Source organism: Lobosporangium transversale (assembly GCF_002105155.1).
Source record: "Lobosporangium transversale strain NRRL 3116 chromosome Unknown BCR41scaffold_1, whole genome shotgun sequence".
In the NCBI taxonomy this organism is placed as follows: domain Eukaryota; kingdom Fungi; phylum Mortierellomycota; class Mortierellomycetes; order Mortierellales; family Mortierellaceae; genus Lobosporangium; species Lobosporangium transversale.
In genome coordinates this window covers 140,967-158,998 of record NW_019028979.1, presented here as the reverse complement: position 1 = coordinate 158,998, position 18,032 = coordinate 140,967, and the positions used below count along the sequence as shown (strand labels likewise).

Below are 18,032 nucleotides of genomic sequence, written 5' to 3'. Positions count from 1 at the left end.
TGATGTTTTCGTTTTACAGCTGTATTGACTGTTGACGATTTTTTTTTTTTTTTTTTTCTTTCTTCGTTTTGCATTCACATTCACTCGCACACACAATCCTCATCAACCCGTCCAAGCGAACACTTGTCTTTATAGACTCTATTACTCTCTCGCTCTCTTGTACCCGCTCCCAAGCATTCTTATGCCTTGTTTTTCAAAAACGTTGGATCCTCCGCACATATTTCAAACACCTACTTCTCATCTACTTGTCTTTTCTTGAATTACTACACTATTCAACATGGCTAATCTGAATATCGGAGGTCAGAGCGATGATGCTTTCTACCGCTACAAGATGCCCAAGCTTATCTCAAAGGTAAAAGAAAGGATGAAAGAAAGAAAGAAAAGAAAGAAAGAAAAAAAAAAAAAAAAAAAAAGTTAACGCATTAGATCATGCTTTTCTTGTAGTACCAAGTTTTTTACAAAAAGGGCATTTACTAATAACTGCTCTGCTAACTCTTTTTTTTAAATGCATTTACACAGATCGAGGGCAAAGGAAATGGAATCAAGACTGTGATTCCCAACATGTCTGACATTGCCCGTGCCTTGAGCCGCCCAAGCACATGTACTTTTTTTTTTTTTTTTTTTTTTTTTGTTATCTTACTTCGCGCAGTAATATTACGTACGACAGTATGTTAACATATTTATTCCTTTTATGGCGGCGGCATATTCTGCAATAGATCCTACAAAGTATTTTGGTTGCGAGCTTGGTGCGCAGGTGAAGTGTGATGAGAAGACCGATCGTTACATTGTTAACGGCGCTCACGACGCCGCCAAGTTGCAACAGCTGTTGAATGGTTTCATTCAAAAGTTCGTTCTTTGCCCCTCGTGCGGCAACCCTGAAACTGATATTATTGTGGACAAGACTAGCACCATTATGATGTATTGCAACGCCTGTGGACGTCGCAACAAGGGCGAGAACGTTCATAAGCTTGCAACGTACATCGTTAAGAATCCACCTGTCAACAGTGCATATGGAAAGAAGGGCAAGGGTGAAAAGGCCGATAAGAAGAGCAAGAAGAACGGCACTTCGACCCCTCCTGAGGAAGAGGAAGAGGATCAAGATGATGATTTCACAAAGAAGATCAAGGAGGAGGCAGCTGCCATTCCTGATGCTGACCACTACAAGTCAGCTTTGGGTGACGATTGGTCTGTTGACACCTCTGCTGAAGGTACCGCTGCCCGCATGAAAGAGTTGGAAGGCAATGTTAAGACTCAGTTGACATTGGACGATGATGATGAAGAGGAGGATGGTGAAAACCCCTACGAACTCTTTGGAATCTATTTAGAGGAGAATCCCAAAGCAACTGATGCTGAAATCATGGAGAAGGCTAATGAACTCAATATTGTTGCCAAGTCACGCGCAGTTACTGTTTTGGTTCAATGCATCTTCACGGATGACATGGCTCGTGAGATCAAGACCCGCAGCTCACTTTTGCGCAAGGTATTTTAAGATGCAATGCATATGAATATTATTTTTCCTTTCATATATATCTGCAATGTAATTGACATCTTGTGCCCATATTTACCTGAATTCTAGTTTGTTGTGAACGAAAAGAACCAAAAGGCACTTCTTGGAGGCATGGAGCGTGTGTTGGTCACTTCCAAGACATTGATGCTAAAGGCTCCTTTGATCTTGAAGGCGTTCTATGATAATGACATCTTGGAAGAGGATGTCATTCTTAAGTGGGGTGAGAAGCCTACTAAGAAATATGTCTCTCGCGAAGAGGCCAAGGATGTCCGTACTCGCGTCGAGCCTTTCCTTCGCTGGTTGGCCGAAGCAGAGAGCGAGGAAGACAGCGAGGAGGAGGATGAGTAAGGACTGGCTTTTTCTTATTGACCTGGCTTTATCAGCACTTTACACCATTACAATGTGCTGCAGAACATTTTTTGTCCCCAATGACATGTCCTTCTTTGCCTTGTTCAACTTGGTCTGAAAAGCCAGAACCATCAATGTGCGTTATGTTGTTTCTGATTTTTTATTCTTCAGTTTATCGGTATTTTTTACTTTATTTTTTTTTATCAGTGTCAGTTACAAAGAAGCAATACCTAGTAACGCAAATAAATAATATTGGCGATTTTTTTTTTTTTTTTTTTTTTTTTTTTTTTTTTGCTTAAAGATGTGTTTTAATGATGATCAATGATTTAAGTCTATTTTGACTTCTTTTTTCTTGCCTTTTCTCCTTTTCTGCCTCCTGCTCCTTTCTTGGTTCCACCTTTGGTTTTGTGACTCTGTTTTGATGACGACCCTATCATCTCCTCTCTTAGACAACGCTTGCAGCAGCAATGGAAGTGATAGTCAGTCAAGAGAGCAAGGCGACGGGCATGTAGAGGCATCTCTGTGTCAATGTATGAGATTGTGATATCTTGATCTTTTAGATCATATAGAAATGTTAGAAAAAAGAATAATGCATTATTGATGTTTCTGTACAGAAGTTGGTTGAGTTTTTTTTTTTTTTTTTTTTTTTTTTTTACCTTTGAGAATGTCCTTGATGGCAAAAAAAGTCATCATTCTAAACTCACCAACTCTGGAGTCATATGAGTCGGTCTCGGGCTGCTGCATTACTGTTTCTAGATCTGGCTCAGAACCACTGTTATCTTGGTCAAGTTCTTGCTCCTGTTCTTGCTCCTGTTCTTGCTCCTGTTCCTGTACTTGAACGCCCCTTTCTTGCTCTTCTACTGTCGACGTTATTGATCTAGAGGTGGGTATGGATGTGGATGTGGATGTGGATGTGGTATCGTTTGTTTCCTGGTCTCTAACTTCGCCTATGTTGTCATTGTCACTATTGTCGTTCTTTTCGAACTCTAAGTAATCTATAACGTCATGTCCGTCCAACTCGTCTAGGGTTCCGTCAGCTTGGACAGCAGTTGAATTACACTCACAGGAATGATTGAAAAACGACGCAACAGGATAAATTGCTAAAATAGTTTCAATCATGTCATTTGGAAAGGAAAGGTCATTCATTATATTAGCATCGTATTCATATAAAGTAATTTTCTCTTTTTTTTTTCTTTTTTTTTTTTTTTTTTTTTTTTTTCTAGAAAAAGATATATACATGTAAAGTTTTACCTCGACCAAAGCAAATAGGTTTCTTTTTGGATCGATCAAACATTCCGAATGCATTACTCTCCAACGCGCTGATCAACCGCTTGATGTCTTGAGATGTCAAGGTCCTCAGCTCGGTATTGTTTCCACGCTCGGTCGCTATCTCTGTCAGACCCGCCATCTCCAACAACGAGAGCACAGTCTGCGACTGTTTGTTCCAATCTTTAGTGTCTTCTTCATCCCAGTCTTCAAAGTGTGATTGCAATCGCAAGAAATCAAAAAAGTCGTTCTCGATAGGTTCTTGAATTCGTTGACGATCGTCAATAATCTCAGGTTCTTCAAACTCATGCTTAGGCTTTAGTTTAATATCTATCGCAGCTTCAGTCTGATGAACTGCAGTGTCTGTGAGATCAGCCTCTGCTCCCGAGAGTTTTCCCTGCAATACTTGTAGAGGCGATGGTGGTACTGATGATGATGACGGGCTCTGGGTTTCTCCATTTGCAGGGTCATCGGATTCCTTAACATGTAATGAAATCTCTAGCCTTTCTGTCAGATTATCTCCCGCAGCTTCGCGATCTATCGCCTTACTGACCTCAGTTTGACTACTACAATCATTAATATTAACTTGGGCCTTATTTTCGTCCTTTCTACGTTTGTCTTTGATCACTTGATACGTCATTCGACTCTGGTATGCTGTTGGAATGCCTTGTCGCTCTCTCCAATGATTCATGAGTACTTGGAGTAATAGCTTAATGATACTCTTTGTATGCCGATCAGAGTTCCATGTGGCTAATTTTCGAAGGGTCTTGCAGACCTTGCCATGCGCTCCTCCTCGAGAATCCATCGCGACGGCTTTACAGGCTTCAGAACAATAGTATACTTGATCACATTCCTGACATCGGAACGTGAATGATTTTCGATTATGATATAGGAGACAGACGTGACACATCCGTTTCCTATAGTTGTCAAAAACTTCTGCTGCATATGGTATTGCCTAGTGGCATTTTTTTTTTTTTTTTTTTTTTTTTTTTTTGGTTATTAAAGGTCACTATTGTTATCATTGCTGTTGTTAACTGTTGGTAACTTTAAAAATAAAAAATTACTCGCAAGAGGCCCTCACCCTGAGGAATGTTTCGTGATGCCTTGGCGTGATTCCCAAAGGTTGAGCTATATTCGACGACAATGGGGTACCCTTCTTCTTGGAAGATCTTGTTGATGTGCTCCATGATGGACAATGAGTTTACGAGAGAGAGAAAAAAAAAAAAAAAAAAAAAATTGTAAAATACAAGTCACTCCAGGAACCTCTGTTTTGGGGATCCAGTAATAGTCATGGATATTTTATTGCTTCCTATGGACGGGGGATGGTGACAGAACTGCAAATAAAAAAAAAAAAAAAAAAAAAATCTACTGATACAAATGTAAACATTAATTGACAAAAAAGGTTGACCAATGGGGTCCAAAATTCATAACAAAATTGCCTTGCTATCCTGAATGTCACGACTACTTCGAAGCTGAGTGAGAACGTTCAGAATGACCTCTCGCTAACATCCCTGCGACACTCTCACATGTGGAGTCGGAGCGGTGAGACATGGCCGATCCAGGTCGCGAGTATGGTTGTGTCGCTTCAGATGTCTGCTTCTTGCTCTCAAATGTCTCAATAACCGCCAGAGCCTTGCCTACAGGGACCAGTGGTACCTTGACCTTTTCCTTGATGTCAACGTTACCTTGCTCTACATCTTTCCAAAAAGGAATAAGCTGACCGACAGTCCGCAACCCCGAGGCCAATCGATGCTTGAATACAGACTTGAGCTGGTACCCCTGCTCTTCCGCTCTATGTCTATTGCTTCGATCAGCGCGTTGATGGCTCAGAAAATCGGAAATGGCACTTGATGAGGCACCGTCTGCTCCACGCTGCGGTGTTTCAGATCTTTGTGTCCGCCGCAAAGGATATGGCTGTACTAACCGACGATTAGCGCCACGTGTGTGAGAAAAAGGCGTCGGTTCCCAATCAAATAGCTAGATTTTTGAACAAAGTCTTATTTAGACACGGACATTAACAAGATGAAAAAGAGAGAGAGAAAGGAATATTACACCTACATTATGATTTGGCTTCTTATGAGTATTGTTGCGCACTCTGTGAAGGGCGACACAGCGAAAAAGTACTTTCTCTCTAAAAGAATGGATAGGCGGATTATAAGACTCAGTAATAAATCCTTGAATTTTTTTTTTTTTTTTTTTTTTATTAAAAAAAAAAAAAAAAAAAAAAGGCGACATTATGCAGACCTAAAGGATTTACCTTGACCAAGATGGAGTTTCGCCCGTTTTAGATTCTTGTTCGGCCAAAAATCGGTCAGCAACTTGACCGAGATCTGCTTCTACCATAGAGCTGGCATTCATATCGTTATAAACTTCCTCAAGAGCTTTCCAGTCTTGGGTCGTCCAAAGGGATCCTTGAGTATGACCTACGCCAGATGCAGAAGAAGCATCTGAGGCGTTTGAACCACGTCTTTGCAGCAAAGGAGGAATTAAAGTTGGTGTAAACGACCTTGGTTTTAAAAGCGTGGTTGGAGTGAATGTGGTTGATGTAGTGTCAATTGAAGACGAAATGGCAAGTGCTACGCGCTTCGTTGTACTAGGCTGTCTCTGCTGCAGAAGTTTCGGTGATGATTCTAGTTCCCAGCGCCTCCTCTTGATTCCTGCTTTTGATGGACCACCATGTCTGTCCTGATGTTCCGAAAAAGATACTTCTTCGTTCTCATCATACAGTTCAAGGGCATCATGGAACATCTCAGAGTCAGCAATCCCCTCGCCCCCATCCTCTATAGAAGCGGTGGTCAGCGCAGCAGATCTTCCGCACGCAATGTCAGTCAAATGAAGTCCATTATGCCGTGCTGTGGTGAGGTAACTTGATAGGGGATCACTGGTTGTGAGAACACCCTTATTTGATTCATTAAAATCCTCTTCCTGATCTTCGTCATTATTTAAAACCTGTGATGTGTCAGAAATATTTTGTAAGGGTGATTTTTGACGGTTCTCCGTTGGAGTCAAAAGACCAATTGGACGAATTGGCGTATGATTGCCACCATGACTATTCAACCGTTTGGATAAGTGGATTCATGAAATTGCGCCGTAAATCATGGTCAGTATTGAGCCCGGCATAAAGTGGCAACAAAAAACGTGATGTAAGGTTCCCCAAATAGTTACTGTACCTTGTTGTAAGCACTGGGAAGACTTCTGGTTTCTGTGATTGAGCAGACGTTGGCGTCCCTGGCTGCTTGTCTCCACGACGCCTGGGGGGCGTCCATGGTACTGAATCGTTATTGGGTGTTTCGTGAGAATTATCCTTGGAAGTAACACTTTTGCGATCCTGTCCCAAGTTTTCTTCATCACTTTCGTCGAAAGGTACTAGAATAGTGCAGTATCGAAGGTCATAAATTCGTTTGTATTCATCCTCTGTCATCCCTTCTTGACGAAGGAACTCATCTATAGATTCAGTGAAAATAGAGAAGTGTCTGTTGTTAATTATGTTTTGCTTTATGAGACAGGGTCAGAGACTGCGGGATAGATGATACCTACCCACATTGGGATTTGGAATTAATGCGCGCGACGATTTCTCGCCATGCATTTCAACGAGAGAGAATGAGTGATGAGAAAAGAGGAGGTTGTAGTTGCCAAAAAGAAAAAGGAAAAGGATAGAGTAAGTAAATAGGAATGGGATGTGAAAAATAAAAGGAACCAACGCACTATGCCATAAGATTGCTGTTCATATTTGGGGGAGGAGTTCGACAATTTTTTCCCGTGTGAGCAGAAAAAGAGCTGAGTTGAGATATGAGATTGGTATTGGTGGCGTTACACGGGAAGGAGCAGGTTTGCTCAGCAATGATGGATCGTCCTTTTATCGCAAACACAAAGTATCTCCATGCCACACTTCATTTGATTGAAGTAAAAAGAGAAAGCGTTAGAGCTATCGTTCATTTCTTCTATCTTTCCAAACGATCACCACAAAAAGTGAGGAGTGGATGTGTGGACCACGTCATTTGTGTGGATGGCTCGACTGGTCTGTGCGATTTCAACGAGGTCTCTTTTACTTCACAAGCATTCCTATTTGCGACAAGGACACAGATTCATGAATGTGATATTCCTGATATCATAGTCGAGAGAATACACTGGTGGTTTTCCGCTTTATTTCTCCAAGGCCGTGTACATGTACAATCTAAGACAAGACAGGCAAGAGAATCTCCGCCCCTGAAAAGAGTTTCTTTTATTTCCTTGTCTCATCCACAAATATGCTATCCACAAATATGGCTTGACATATTCAGAGGGAAATAGAGAATGAAAAATCTTTGCATGATTATGCTGACATCAAGTAACCTAGCAAGTTAGAGGCAGCTTCAGAGAGTTTCATTTTTTACAGTCTGAAGCTTGAAGTCTACAAGGCCAAAACAAAAGATTCAGCCACATGCTTAAAGTATCATATTAGTCTTCATGAGCACAAAAAGTTGCCTTTTTCAGGGCATTACGCTTTCATCTCTGTAAACCTGATCAATACAACGAATCCGCAACTACAGTAGCCTATGAAAAACGCCTTTGAGCATGACTTTCTTCATGCTCTCCAGTAGCAACGCTACATCAAAGAAGAACAAGGTCATCTCAATCGTTCACACCCCCTCGTAGACCCCTCGAGCTTTGGCTCAGCTCATCGCTATTGAGATTGGTGCTGAGAATAGATTTGATGATCATTCTTATTACCTGATACAGGATATGACCATGATCAAAATGTAGAAGAGTTGTTTTTGACTCAGTCTAATCATAGGGAGATCAATTAACACTTTGTACACTGTTGAGTATCCATCCGCATGTTATTCTCATCACAACAATGTTGAAGTAGAATTTATAGAATACATCGTTGCAACGTGCACTAACGAACCAAGGAGCTTTTTTTTTTTTTTTTTTTTTTTTTTTTTGCTGACCAAGTATCAGTTGACTATCACTCAAGCCACTTTTGCTGTTTTGCAGATGCAGGAATGTTGACGCCACAGATATTTTTAAATTTTCATGTCTTGCTCCTTTTCCAAGAAGAAACGCAACGGCAATTATGACCACACCGCCACAGCCCAACTTGCGAGCATTCGTGCAAGGCTGTGGTGTCCTTGTTTTAGTGTTTATTTCTGTTTAAAAAAGCGTTACCCATAATCACCTTGTACGCGTTTATTTCTTTTTTTAAAGTATTGCTTGTAATCAACTTGTACACGCGAACGAAGCATATATTTATATATATCATTTTTTTTTTTGTTTGCAATCAGATGGGCTATTGCGTACATGCTTACAAGGAACTTTCTAGCCTACTAGAACAATATTCTTAAGCGTGAATTACCAATTGGTCTTTCTTTCCGTTGGCTGGGCAGTTATCAGTCAGAAATGGACGGGGGAATCTCACAGCTATTTTTTGTGGACAACATTAGGTTTCAACCGCCACAGAACGTGGGTAATTGTGGTTTTGGACACACTGTTCAAATGTAAGAGAAAAGGGAATTAGCCGAAAAAGAGCCATTGTCATTTTTAATCACCCAGACGCCTGAAGACAGGACATCCCTTGGCATAATAATGATTAAGACTGCATGGGGTCAACCTGTAGCTTTATTAGAGAGCACCATCCATATACACATTGATAATAAAAAAAAAAAATTGCTTGGCATTTTTTTTTTCTGAGTATTTGAGTTCATGCGTATAATGAATAAACATGCAATAATATAATTGTATCACAAGCCAAGACTGATTCTAGTGGAAAGATTTCACCCAGCCATAAAATGGTCTGCTCTGGCTCTGACCTTTTCAACCCCAAACGCAATCATTTTTTCCCTTTCTTTTATTCTCATTGACATCAACTCTTGTCGCAGTTCAGCTGTTTGGACATTTATCGATCATATCAACCCCCTCGTCTCTATTTATTCCTACTTTCTCGTTACTTTCATTATTATCATTATTGTAACGAAAACAATAGTGTAGCTTCTCTTTTCATTGACCAATTCAATTTAGAATGGAAAACATTCCTTCCCCAGAGTCCTTCATCTTCTCGGACGACTACATCTGTCAATGGGACTCATGTCTCAAGAACTTTGACGATGCAGAGTTGCTGTATGAGCACCTTCGCGATGACCACGTTGGTAGAAAGGCTCACCATAATTTGTGTCTAACTTGTCGTTGGGACAAGTGCAACGTACCAGCTTTTGCAAAGCGAGATCATATCACATCCCATCTTCGGGTCCATGTGGCCTCAAAACCCTACCGCTGTGAGGTAATGAGTCGTTTAGTATTATTATTCATTCTTTTTTGTATTGCTGTCGTCCAGTACGTCTTCATTTTTACCCAAGCAATTAGACGCTGCTCTCGTTTTTGCTTGGCCACTGCCTGTGTTCTGCCCTATCGGGTCTAGGTCATGGACTGATTTTTTTTTAAAAAAAATTGTCTTGGCATTTATTTTTTTCGGTTTAGATTTGCAACAAGGGTTTCAAGCGACCTCAGGATCTCAAAAAACACGAAAAAATTCATCAGGACAACCCAGCCAACGGAGCATCATCATCCAGCAATGCAAGTAACAAAGCAAACCCCGCTCGCTCTTCACGTCTCCAGCCAGTTGCCCATGGTCATGATCAATATCATCCCCTTACTCCTCCATCCTATACAGATCGCTCGCCTTCGATACCCGCATCCACAATCTCCTCTATTCATTCACCCTATAGTATACCTATGTCACCTGCAAGCCTAGTGGATCCAGCCGAGTCCTGGAATAATCCAGGTCTTTGTAAGAACCCTTTTCTTTTTTTTTTTTTTTTTTTTTTTTTTGTTTAAAAAAAGCGCCGCAACCTTGTATTTTTTTTTTTTTTTTTTTTTCCTTTTCCTGCATGAAAAGCAAAGAAAGAAAGTTAATTCTAACCAATTGTACTTTGCCGCTGGTTATTCATAGCCTCGCCTTCGTACTCAACCAATTCCGATCTCTACAGCTCACCAAGATCAACGGATATGGATCTCGGAAACCAGGGTTTCAGCAGACCTAACATTGATGTGTCTGGCACTTACTATGGGGCTTTCCCATCTGCTGCCTCTGGATACGATGATATGGTTTCGCCCATGAGTGCCAAACGCCCTCGTGACGGTTTGGACGACATCTTTTCTGATACACTGGGTTTATTTGCAATGGAAGCAAAGAAGAAGCGCATGGATCAATCTTATACTGAAGGTAAGATGATCTCTTGATATATATATAAAGGATGCTTATACTTTCACTATCGCATTACCCCTGGATCTTATCAAACGTGACTCCTAATGAGCTATAGATTGTAACATCCTTGTGTATGACATGGCTGACAAATCTCTTATGTGAATCTCGTACTCTTAGATGTGGTGGGCCATTTGAACGCGCTTGCAGTCATCACAGACGTCAGTCCATTGACAACCGATCGCCTTTTGACAGCCTTGCCTGACCTGCGCGACTGGAATCAGTTAAACCAATTTAGCCAGTACTGCTCCGCTTTATATGAGGATGTTAGCGGAGAGATCTTTGAATCCCAACCATTTGACACCTTATTCCCAGACCTTGATCAAAAGCAGAACCCTGCTACATTAAATACAGATTATACTGGCGTTAATGGGTTCCAGGTCTATGGTACCGCACCTGTTAATCCTGGATTCGTAACCTCGACTAGTTCGCAGAATGATTCTATATATAAGGAAATACTTCCGGAAGATCCATTCGTCTCCACCACCCTTACTGCACCTTCGATGACATTTGGAACAGACAAGTTGCCTTGGGAGGTGACAGATACTCCCGTCCGATTACCAGGAGTAGTTACTTCACTACCTGTCAAGAATGTGGTTCAGCAACAAATCAATCCTTTCAATCATCAGTATGTATCGATGAACAATCTCATGAACAGTCGCCCAAGCCCAGAGATCAAGAAAGAGATCAAAGAGGAGTTCATTGAACCTAAAATAGGCGCCAAGGTTGAAAGAACTTACGCAGATATGAGTACTCAAACTAAGGCGAAGCAGGAAAAATACGCGTCTGAGGGCGGTATGATGATGATGCAGCGTCCAGCAACTGAGAAAAAGAAGTCAAAGCCGGCATACAAAGATATGGATCCTGAACTTCTCATGATGTCTGCACCGGCAGTTCCAACTTCACCAATGCCAACGCTTGATGTTGAGGAGGCCTCGGCCGAGGGGCTTGAAGAGGATCGAGAGCAAACTGCGGACGAGGAGAGTGCCCAGGAACAGAGCGAAGTCAATTCGACTGTACAGCAAGCTCCATCCACTAGATTCGGCAGCTACGTCCAAAGGGCGCGCGCGAAACAGGCTGCGGCAGCCGCAGCTGCAGCTGCCGCAGTTACTAGTGTGTCAACAGAGCCATTGGACCCACTAGAGGCTATGACACGTCAGCTGGCCGAGATCCATTTGGATAAATCATCTAGCAAGCTTGCAACAGCCAAGTCTGTGGCGGATAGTGATGAAGAGAGGATGAAGAAGGCAGCTAAGGCTCGTGAAATGTGCGCACAAAATCCAGAGCGCAAGCAACATGCAGACGTTTTGTTTACTCTGCTTAAGAGTGTTCATGAAATGAACCGAATTTTAGCTGAATACAGTTCAACACAGGCAAGGCATGCTCAGGCCGGAGGTGCTGTCCCCCGACATACCACTGCAGGTTCTGTCTACCCCAGATCTTCAGGTGTATATGCCCAGAATCAAGGACAAATTCGGACCGTATCATCTTATCTCAACCGTCGATCACCTTATCAGCCCTCATCTTTACAGCAGGAGCATCGACCGACAGATCCAGATTACAGCCAGTTGCGGTCTAGTTTGGCAGGAGATAGCGGTTCAGAAATATCTACTGTCACTCCTACCGCAGATGAAACCCTTGTAGCATCAGATTCACCAGTGCTCTATCCAACGACGGATCTGCACAGGACAGAAGAAGTGCCGTTTGAATTGTCAGAGGAAGAAAGACGGATCATTGAAGAAGACAATGCCAGGATTGCCGCAGCAAAAGCAGCAGCAGAGGCAACAGGGACACAATATACTCCTGTATAAATCTTATACTGAGCATCATTTGTTTTTATTGTTCATATTTATTTTTTGTATACACTACATTCATGAAATAAAAAAAAAGTCCTTTGAGCTGTAGTTACGTAAGCCACGTGAGATCCTTGTCACGTTTCTTCCATTTTACCTTTTGCCTTTTGCCTGAACATGTTCAAGTCTGCATGTGAATGCACTATTCTTATGTTCTATCGTCAAACTCATTCGTTGTCAGCACCACTGTTATCAGTTCTAAACGCTTTGAATATCTCTACACCTTTTTTTTTTTTTTTTTTTTTTTTATTTAAAAAAATACATTTATTTTGTAAATGTTCAAAAACATTTTCAATTCTCCGGATTCGCTTCGTAATGCCATGTATGTACATCTTATATACAGAAACTCAGCACTTATACGTTTATCTGATCTATAAAAGAGCACAAAAGGATATAGCTGACTTACTCCTTACTATCTACAATGTATATCAATGACTTGCCACTATATGATCATATGCCTTTATTAGCTTAGGACAGGATGAGCTACGTGCAAAGAGTCAACAAGGGTATGTGAAAGAAATGGAGACGAAAAAAAATCAGCCTTTGAATTTTACTCAGCTGAATATGAATCTATTTGTTGGAAAATAGATTACAGGCAGTCAAGTCTGGCGTTGAGAGTTTACGGACAGTGCTCGCCAATAACCCATTGGATTCTAATAGCAGGCATGGACAACAACGACAACAACAGCATGAAACACTAAGACCATCGTCTGCAGGAAGTGCAAATCAACAACAAAGATCATCATTAGAGCGAGATAGTTCAGGGTCTTGGTCATTTTTACCACCATCACTCTCTGGAAATATGGGAAGGCATCTTCAACGTAGCAGCATCAGCTCATCTGGATCAGGATCAGGGTCTATCAAAGATGTGACCGAATCTATCACCGATTCTGTCACAGAGTCGATCAAAAGCATTAGCAGTGGATTGAAATTAGGCCAGTTGGCTGAGGGTCTTGGATTCAATCATGGTTCAACTGGACAAGGACCATTACCTGGATCAGGAGTATTCACAAGGAGAGGAACTATACCAGGAGAGGGAGGGGGAAGAGATTCAATAGATCACGCCTCATATCATAAAAATCAAGGGCCATATATAAGTCATGCTGGGGGCGACGGTAAGCAGTTGAGGAAAAGTCGAGGCTGGACATGGAATGGAAACGAGCATGGGCAGGATGGTTACGAAAATCCACGTGAAGCAGACATGGTCATTGGAGACGATATAGGTTCTGCTGAATATATGAAAATAAGAGGGATAGATAGTCACAGGAGTAGTGAAGGCAGCAGCCATTACCATCCAAGAAATGTGTTGAAAACTGGAACAAAAACTGAAGTAGCAGCTAAGGAGACTGCAGCGCTAGTGGGGAAAATTAGACAGCAACAAGATGAGGATCTAGCTGTGGAGCGGGCGAAGCGCATGCCTGAGGTTGCAAAAATGGCGCGAAGGTAACGAAAAACGGAATTAGGGCATAAAAGACTGTTGTCTCGCTCGCAATGCAGAGAAATCTGATTATATATATTATTGTTGTTGCTATTATTATTTCTATAATTTACTTATACACTCATTGGGGGCGGAATATGATAGATACCAGGATTCATGGATAGAAATTCACAGTCATTCTGCCCGCAATTCAGAAAAGGCTGATGTAAGGATTTATTTTCTTTTCTTTTTTTTTTTTCTTTTTCTTTTTTTTTCTTGAGCGAAGTTTGTTGATCTTGTATGTCTAAAACGTATTACTGCCTTTTACAGGCTGCGGAAGAAATTTTAAAAAAGGTTATAGAATTTTGTATGCAACACGTCAGGGCATCAGATCAACTAGCAAAGGAAGTCAGAGATCTGAAAGTCTTGGACAAGAATTTGGAAGAAATGTTAACTGTGTCAGGTAAGGAAGGAAGATGGTGGATAGGAATGTAACCTTAAAAACTTACTCAATAAAACATCAATGTTGAATTTCGTCTTTAATTTTTGTTTGGATTTTTTTTTTAATAATATAAAAAAAAAAAAAAAAAAAAATTAGATAATATACAGAGAAAACTTGTGGGATTAGAGAAGATGATTGAAGAATTAGAGGATGAAAATGAGATCTTGTCTTTGGCAGACTGGAAGAAGTCTAAAGCGTTGGAGCTAGACACGTATATGGAGTCCAAAAGGTATATGAGATGTTAATGATTCTGATATTGATCCTGTTTTTTTTTTTTTTTTTTTTTGTTGTTGTTGTTGTTTTGTTGTTTTCCAAGTGGAACTTGGTTTGACTCTCCTTTCCCTATTACATTTTTCATTTGTCTCCATAAATCGCACGTTGCATTATCAGAAAGCAACTATGGGACAAAGCCGAGTTATTGTCTATCAGGAGTCAGCAGTTCCAAAAAGAGGAAGCTGCGCGGAAATTGCGACTGTATCAGAACCAATTCGAGACAGATATGGCCCAGTTCCGAAAAACACAGGAGGAACGTGAGCAGGAGCTGTGGATGATTGCAGAAGCAGAAGCAGAAGGTCGAGCAAGGATACCCAGCAAACCAAGCACTGACAATAAACAAATTCATGTCAGCAACAATAACACTCATAACTCAAGTATGGGTACTAGCATTGACCTATTCTTGACGCAGCACGAGGAGGAGTGGCGTGAAAAGGAAGATCTGGATAGATTTCTTGGCCCATCTACGGAGAGCGACTCGAAAGACGACAACAACGAGAATGAGAGCGAAGATGATGACAGCGAAGAGGACGGGGATAATAATGATAGTGTTAATGATGACGGTGAAAGTGAATACGAAGAGAATAGTGAGGATAGTGAGGATAGTGAGGATAGCGAAGATAGCGAGGAGGATCTGGACCCTATTGCTAAAGCAAGGAGAGCACGAGCCACTACTCAGGGGAACATTACAGGGACTGGTTTCAGAAAAGTTAAAGACTCAACTGCAGGTTCAACGATATCGACCTTTTCTGCTCTTGGCAACCATCCTTCAACAACTCACTTGCCCAAAACATGAAGCAATATCCATGCCAATGAATACATGTCTAAAGCGAACAAATGCATGGAGTTTTCAATTTTAAGATATTTTTTTATTTTTATTTTTCGCTTTTTTTATTATTTTTTTTTTTTGGAAATTGTCCTCCAAAATAGTACAGGCTTGTGATTACAAATCATCGTCGCCATCGTGGTGCAGAGTAACTAAAAAAAAAAAAAAAAGAAAAGAAAAGAAAGAAAGGATGGTCAATACGTTAGCGTTCAGTTCCCATTTGTCCTTTCATTATTCAATGGAATCACAAAACACTTTCATCACTAGTGCCACCATCTCCATCTCATACCTGAACTAAAGTTGGCAAACAAATTCTTGGCTCCAGATTGTTGAAGCACCAGCTCCTCGCCTTCAATATCTAGACTAACAGACTCTTGCATCTCCCTAAAATTGACTGCATCCTCACCGAATGAAGGTTGTGGTATGATGGGTGGTGGCAAGTGTCTAAGCAAGGCCCAGTTGGTTGTCTTGAAAAACGGATGTGACTTCACATCGCTTGCTCCCGCCTTAGATCCTAACCGGAGCTGATCATCTTTGATTAGCAACTTTCGAATCACGGATTTGCATAATGAGGAGATAGGCTGCGCTCCTGGATGATCCGGGAATTGAACGTCTGTATGCAAGATCGATTGAAAGGTTGCGTTCCTATCCTTGCCCTTGAACGGAGTCACTCCAAAAAGCATTTCATACATCAAAATCCCCAAAGTCCACCAGTCCACAGCGGAAGTGTGCCCACATCCTTTAATAACCTCTGGTGCAATATATTCTATCAGTGTTCAAGCAATATCATAATCAAAAATATAAAACCAGAATTTAGCTTTATAGTTTTCCCTACAGCGTATATATTAAAATGATAAGACTGAAAGTTTTTTTTTTTTTTTTTTTTTTTTTTTTTTTTAAAAAAAAAAAAAAAAAAAAGCATACCTTCGGTCCCGACAAAACTGTTTGTTCTAAGGTTAGCAATACAGGATTTTGTATCAATTGCTGGTGGTGTAGAAGGTGATCCAGTTTTCACCACAGTTGGTTCTCCTGCTGGTGACGACTGCTTTGACAAATCAAAGTCTGTCAACATGATATGTCCTGTCTGATGCAATAAAATATCTATTTAAAGGACACGTTAAAGGAAATAGGGTCAATGATTGCTCCTGCATTATTGATAACTTGGTTGTTAATAAAAAAATAAAAAAAAAAAAAAAAAAAAAAAAACTGCAATGTACAAATTAATTGTTACATACTCTCCGGCTTTAAATCACGGTAAATAAAGCCCATTAGATGGAGATACTCCAATGCAGCAATGACTTCTGCGGCATAAAACTTTGCATCTTCCTCCAAAAGATATTTTCCAGGCCTTGTTTGCAATGCTACAACAATTCGTTTTTATTAGTGAATCTTCTAACATGACTTGGCATGAGAAAAACCCTTTAAAAACATCATAGCCATAAAAATATTACTTATAAAGGAAAACTTACCACGAAAAAATTCTCCTCCCATGCAGTATTCCATACAAAGATATAGATAGTCTTCCGATTGAAAGGAATGGTATAATGTGACAATGAATGGATGGTTGGATGTTGCCAGGATTTCTTGCTCTGCGAATGCCCGCTTAATCTTGTTACGCTTAATCATTTCCTTCTTTGAGAGCACTGGTCGAAGTTTAAGTCAGTAAAGTTAAGAAGAACATGTTAATAAAAAAAATTAAAAAAAAAATGGACATAGATCAAAAGTGAAAGGGGTCTGATTCAAAGCGTTTAGACTTTTTTATTATTATTACTTACCTTTCATAGCATAGAGACGATCAGTGTCCTTTTGGCGTACTAGATAGACCTTCCCGACGTCTCCTTTACCTAATAAACGGATCTTGACAAAACTGCTTGGCGATACCTCAACAGACTTTTTCTTAATGGAGTTTGAAGAGTATGTTCGACGAAAAGCACCTCTCCTCAAGTCAAGTGCTGATCCATTAAAACTTTTTGGGATGGAAAGATGGCTCCCTCCGATAAACGTCGGTGAACCATGGCTGCTGCTGTTACTACTACTGGTGCCGCTGCCACTGCCATTGATGGTTGTATCTGTTGCGGTAGTTGTCATTGAGGATGTAGTCATTACAGAACGAATTGAACCACTAGATTTGGTACTGGCCGATAGCCCTGTATTCCTGTTGCCCTTGTTGTCAGTCTTCTTGGTTTTGTTGATAGCGTCTTCAATTGCGGCCTTGGTATTAGGCGTTGAGGCAACTCGCCTGAGAAACTGTTGAAGACAAAAACGATGTTGCTGTGATCAGCATGAGGCCTGTCTCATAACATTATATTTGAATATTTGAATACACAAAACACACGGAAAGTAGCATTACAAATGACATTCGATTGTTGAGGCAAAGAGAAAAGCTCTTAGTAATAATAAAGTCGTAAGAGTAATAGACAAAGGCTGTGTTGTGTACACGGGAATGTGAAAATGGGGGCGAGAAACGTCGGTCCAAATCAAGAGAGATTTGGTGTTCACAAAATTATGAGGAGTGAACGAGAGAAAAAAGGAGGGACAAGACAATCAAAAAACGGACGGGGGATGTCTTTTTTGCTCCGGACAAGAAGGAATGCCCCGTCAAAGAGAGAGAGAAAGAGAGAGAGAGAGAGAAAAAAAAAAAAAAAAAAAAAAAAAAAGAAACGGTTAAAGAAGACAAGTCTGAGTGTTGACGTGAGTAATGAGAATTGAGCGTGGGTATGGGTTTGGCAAAGTAGGCGTAGACAGGACAGGGGTAATGAAGGGCGAACACAAAAAGTGGAGCAAAAAAAAAAAAAAAAATAAT

The 18,032-nt window shown here is 40.7% G+C and overlaps 7 protein-coding genes across 7 annotated transcripts; 4 read left to right on the top strand and 3 right to left on the bottom strand.

Annotated features, from left to right (window-relative positions):
* Nucleotides 1–57: 57 nt before the first annotated feature.
* Nucleotides 58–2,116, top strand: BCR41DRAFT_316078 (translation initiation factor). Its single transcript, XM_022021231.1, has 4 exons — nt 58–352; nt 520–601; nt 717–1,480; nt 1,577–2,116. Exons 1-4 carry the CDS (start codon nt 278–280, stop codon nt 1,853–1,855), a joined length of 1,200 nt encoding a protein of 399 aa, XP_021886313.1. The 5' UTR covers nt 58–277; the 3' UTR covers nt 1,856–2,116.
* A 44-nt stretch (nt 2,117–2,160) lies between these two features.
* BCR41DRAFT_382622 (hypothetical protein) lies at nt 2,161–4,326 on the bottom strand. The gene is made up of 4 exons (XM_022027372.1): nt 4,186–4,326; nt 3,107–4,076; nt 2,512–2,955; nt 2,161–2,408 (listed from the first exon to the last, which is right to left on the bottom strand). Exons 1-4 carry the CDS (start codon nt 4,306–4,308, stop codon nt 2,188–2,190), a joined length of 1,758 nt encoding a protein of 585 aa, XP_021886312.1. The 5' UTR covers nt 4,309–4,326; the 3' UTR covers nt 2,161–2,187.
* A 158-nt stretch (nt 4,327–4,484) lies between these two features.
* Nucleotides 4,485–6,844, bottom strand: BCR41DRAFT_417780 (hypothetical protein). Its single transcript, XM_022029538.1, has 5 exons — nt 6,659–6,844; nt 6,292–6,565; nt 5,379–6,170; nt 5,180–5,252; nt 4,485–5,098 (listed from the first exon to the last, which is right to left on the bottom strand). Exons 1-5 carry the CDS (start codon nt 6,705–6,707, stop codon nt 4,583–4,585), a joined length of 1,704 nt encoding a protein of 567 aa, XP_021886311.1. The 5' UTR covers nt 6,708–6,844; the 3' UTR covers nt 4,485–4,582.
* A 2,362-nt stretch (nt 6,845–9,206) lies between these two features.
* BCR41DRAFT_279352 (hypothetical protein) lies at nt 9,207–9,631 on the top strand (the record flags this gene model as incomplete). The annotated part of the gene is made up of 2 exons (XM_022020214.1): nt 9,207–9,377; nt 9,575–9,631. Coding segments are annotated over 2 exons (228 nt in total), but the record flags the coding sequence as incomplete, so codon positions are not given.
* Nucleotides 9,632–10,401: 770 nt separating this feature from the next.
* BCR41DRAFT_1035 (hypothetical protein) lies at nt 10,402–12,271 on the top strand. The gene has a single exon (XM_022019320.1). The coding sequence runs from the start codon at nt 10,862–10,864 to the stop codon at nt 12,167–12,169; it is 1,308 nt and encodes a 435-aa protein (XP_021886309.1). The 5' UTR covers nt 10,402–10,861; the 3' UTR covers nt 12,170–12,271.
* A 1,354-nt stretch (nt 12,272–13,625) lies between these two features.
* On the top strand, nt 13,626–15,199 carry BCR41DRAFT_366387 (hypothetical protein; the record flags this gene model as incomplete). The annotated part of the gene is made up of 5 exons (XM_022026215.1): nt 13,626–13,654; nt 13,794–13,854; nt 13,959–14,091; nt 14,227–14,359; nt 14,521–15,199. The coding sequence occupies 5 exons, from the start codon at nt 13,626–13,628 to the stop codon at nt 15,197–15,199; spliced, it is 1,035 nt and encodes a 344-aa protein (XP_021886308.1).
* An 87-nt stretch (nt 15,200–15,286) lies between these two features.
* On the bottom strand, nt 15,287–17,506 carry BCR41DRAFT_973 (kinase-like domain-containing protein). Its single transcript, XM_022031102.1, has 6 exons — nt 17,005–17,506; nt 16,702–16,872; nt 16,465–16,590; nt 16,154–16,330; nt 15,519–15,995; nt 15,287–15,381 (listed from the first exon to the last, which is right to left on the bottom strand). Exons 1-6 carry the CDS (start codon nt 17,330–17,332, stop codon nt 15,347–15,349), a joined length of 1,314 nt encoding a protein of 437 aa, XP_021886307.1. The 5' UTR covers nt 17,333–17,506; the 3' UTR covers nt 15,287–15,346.
* Nucleotides 17,507–18,032: the final 526 nt, after the last annotated feature.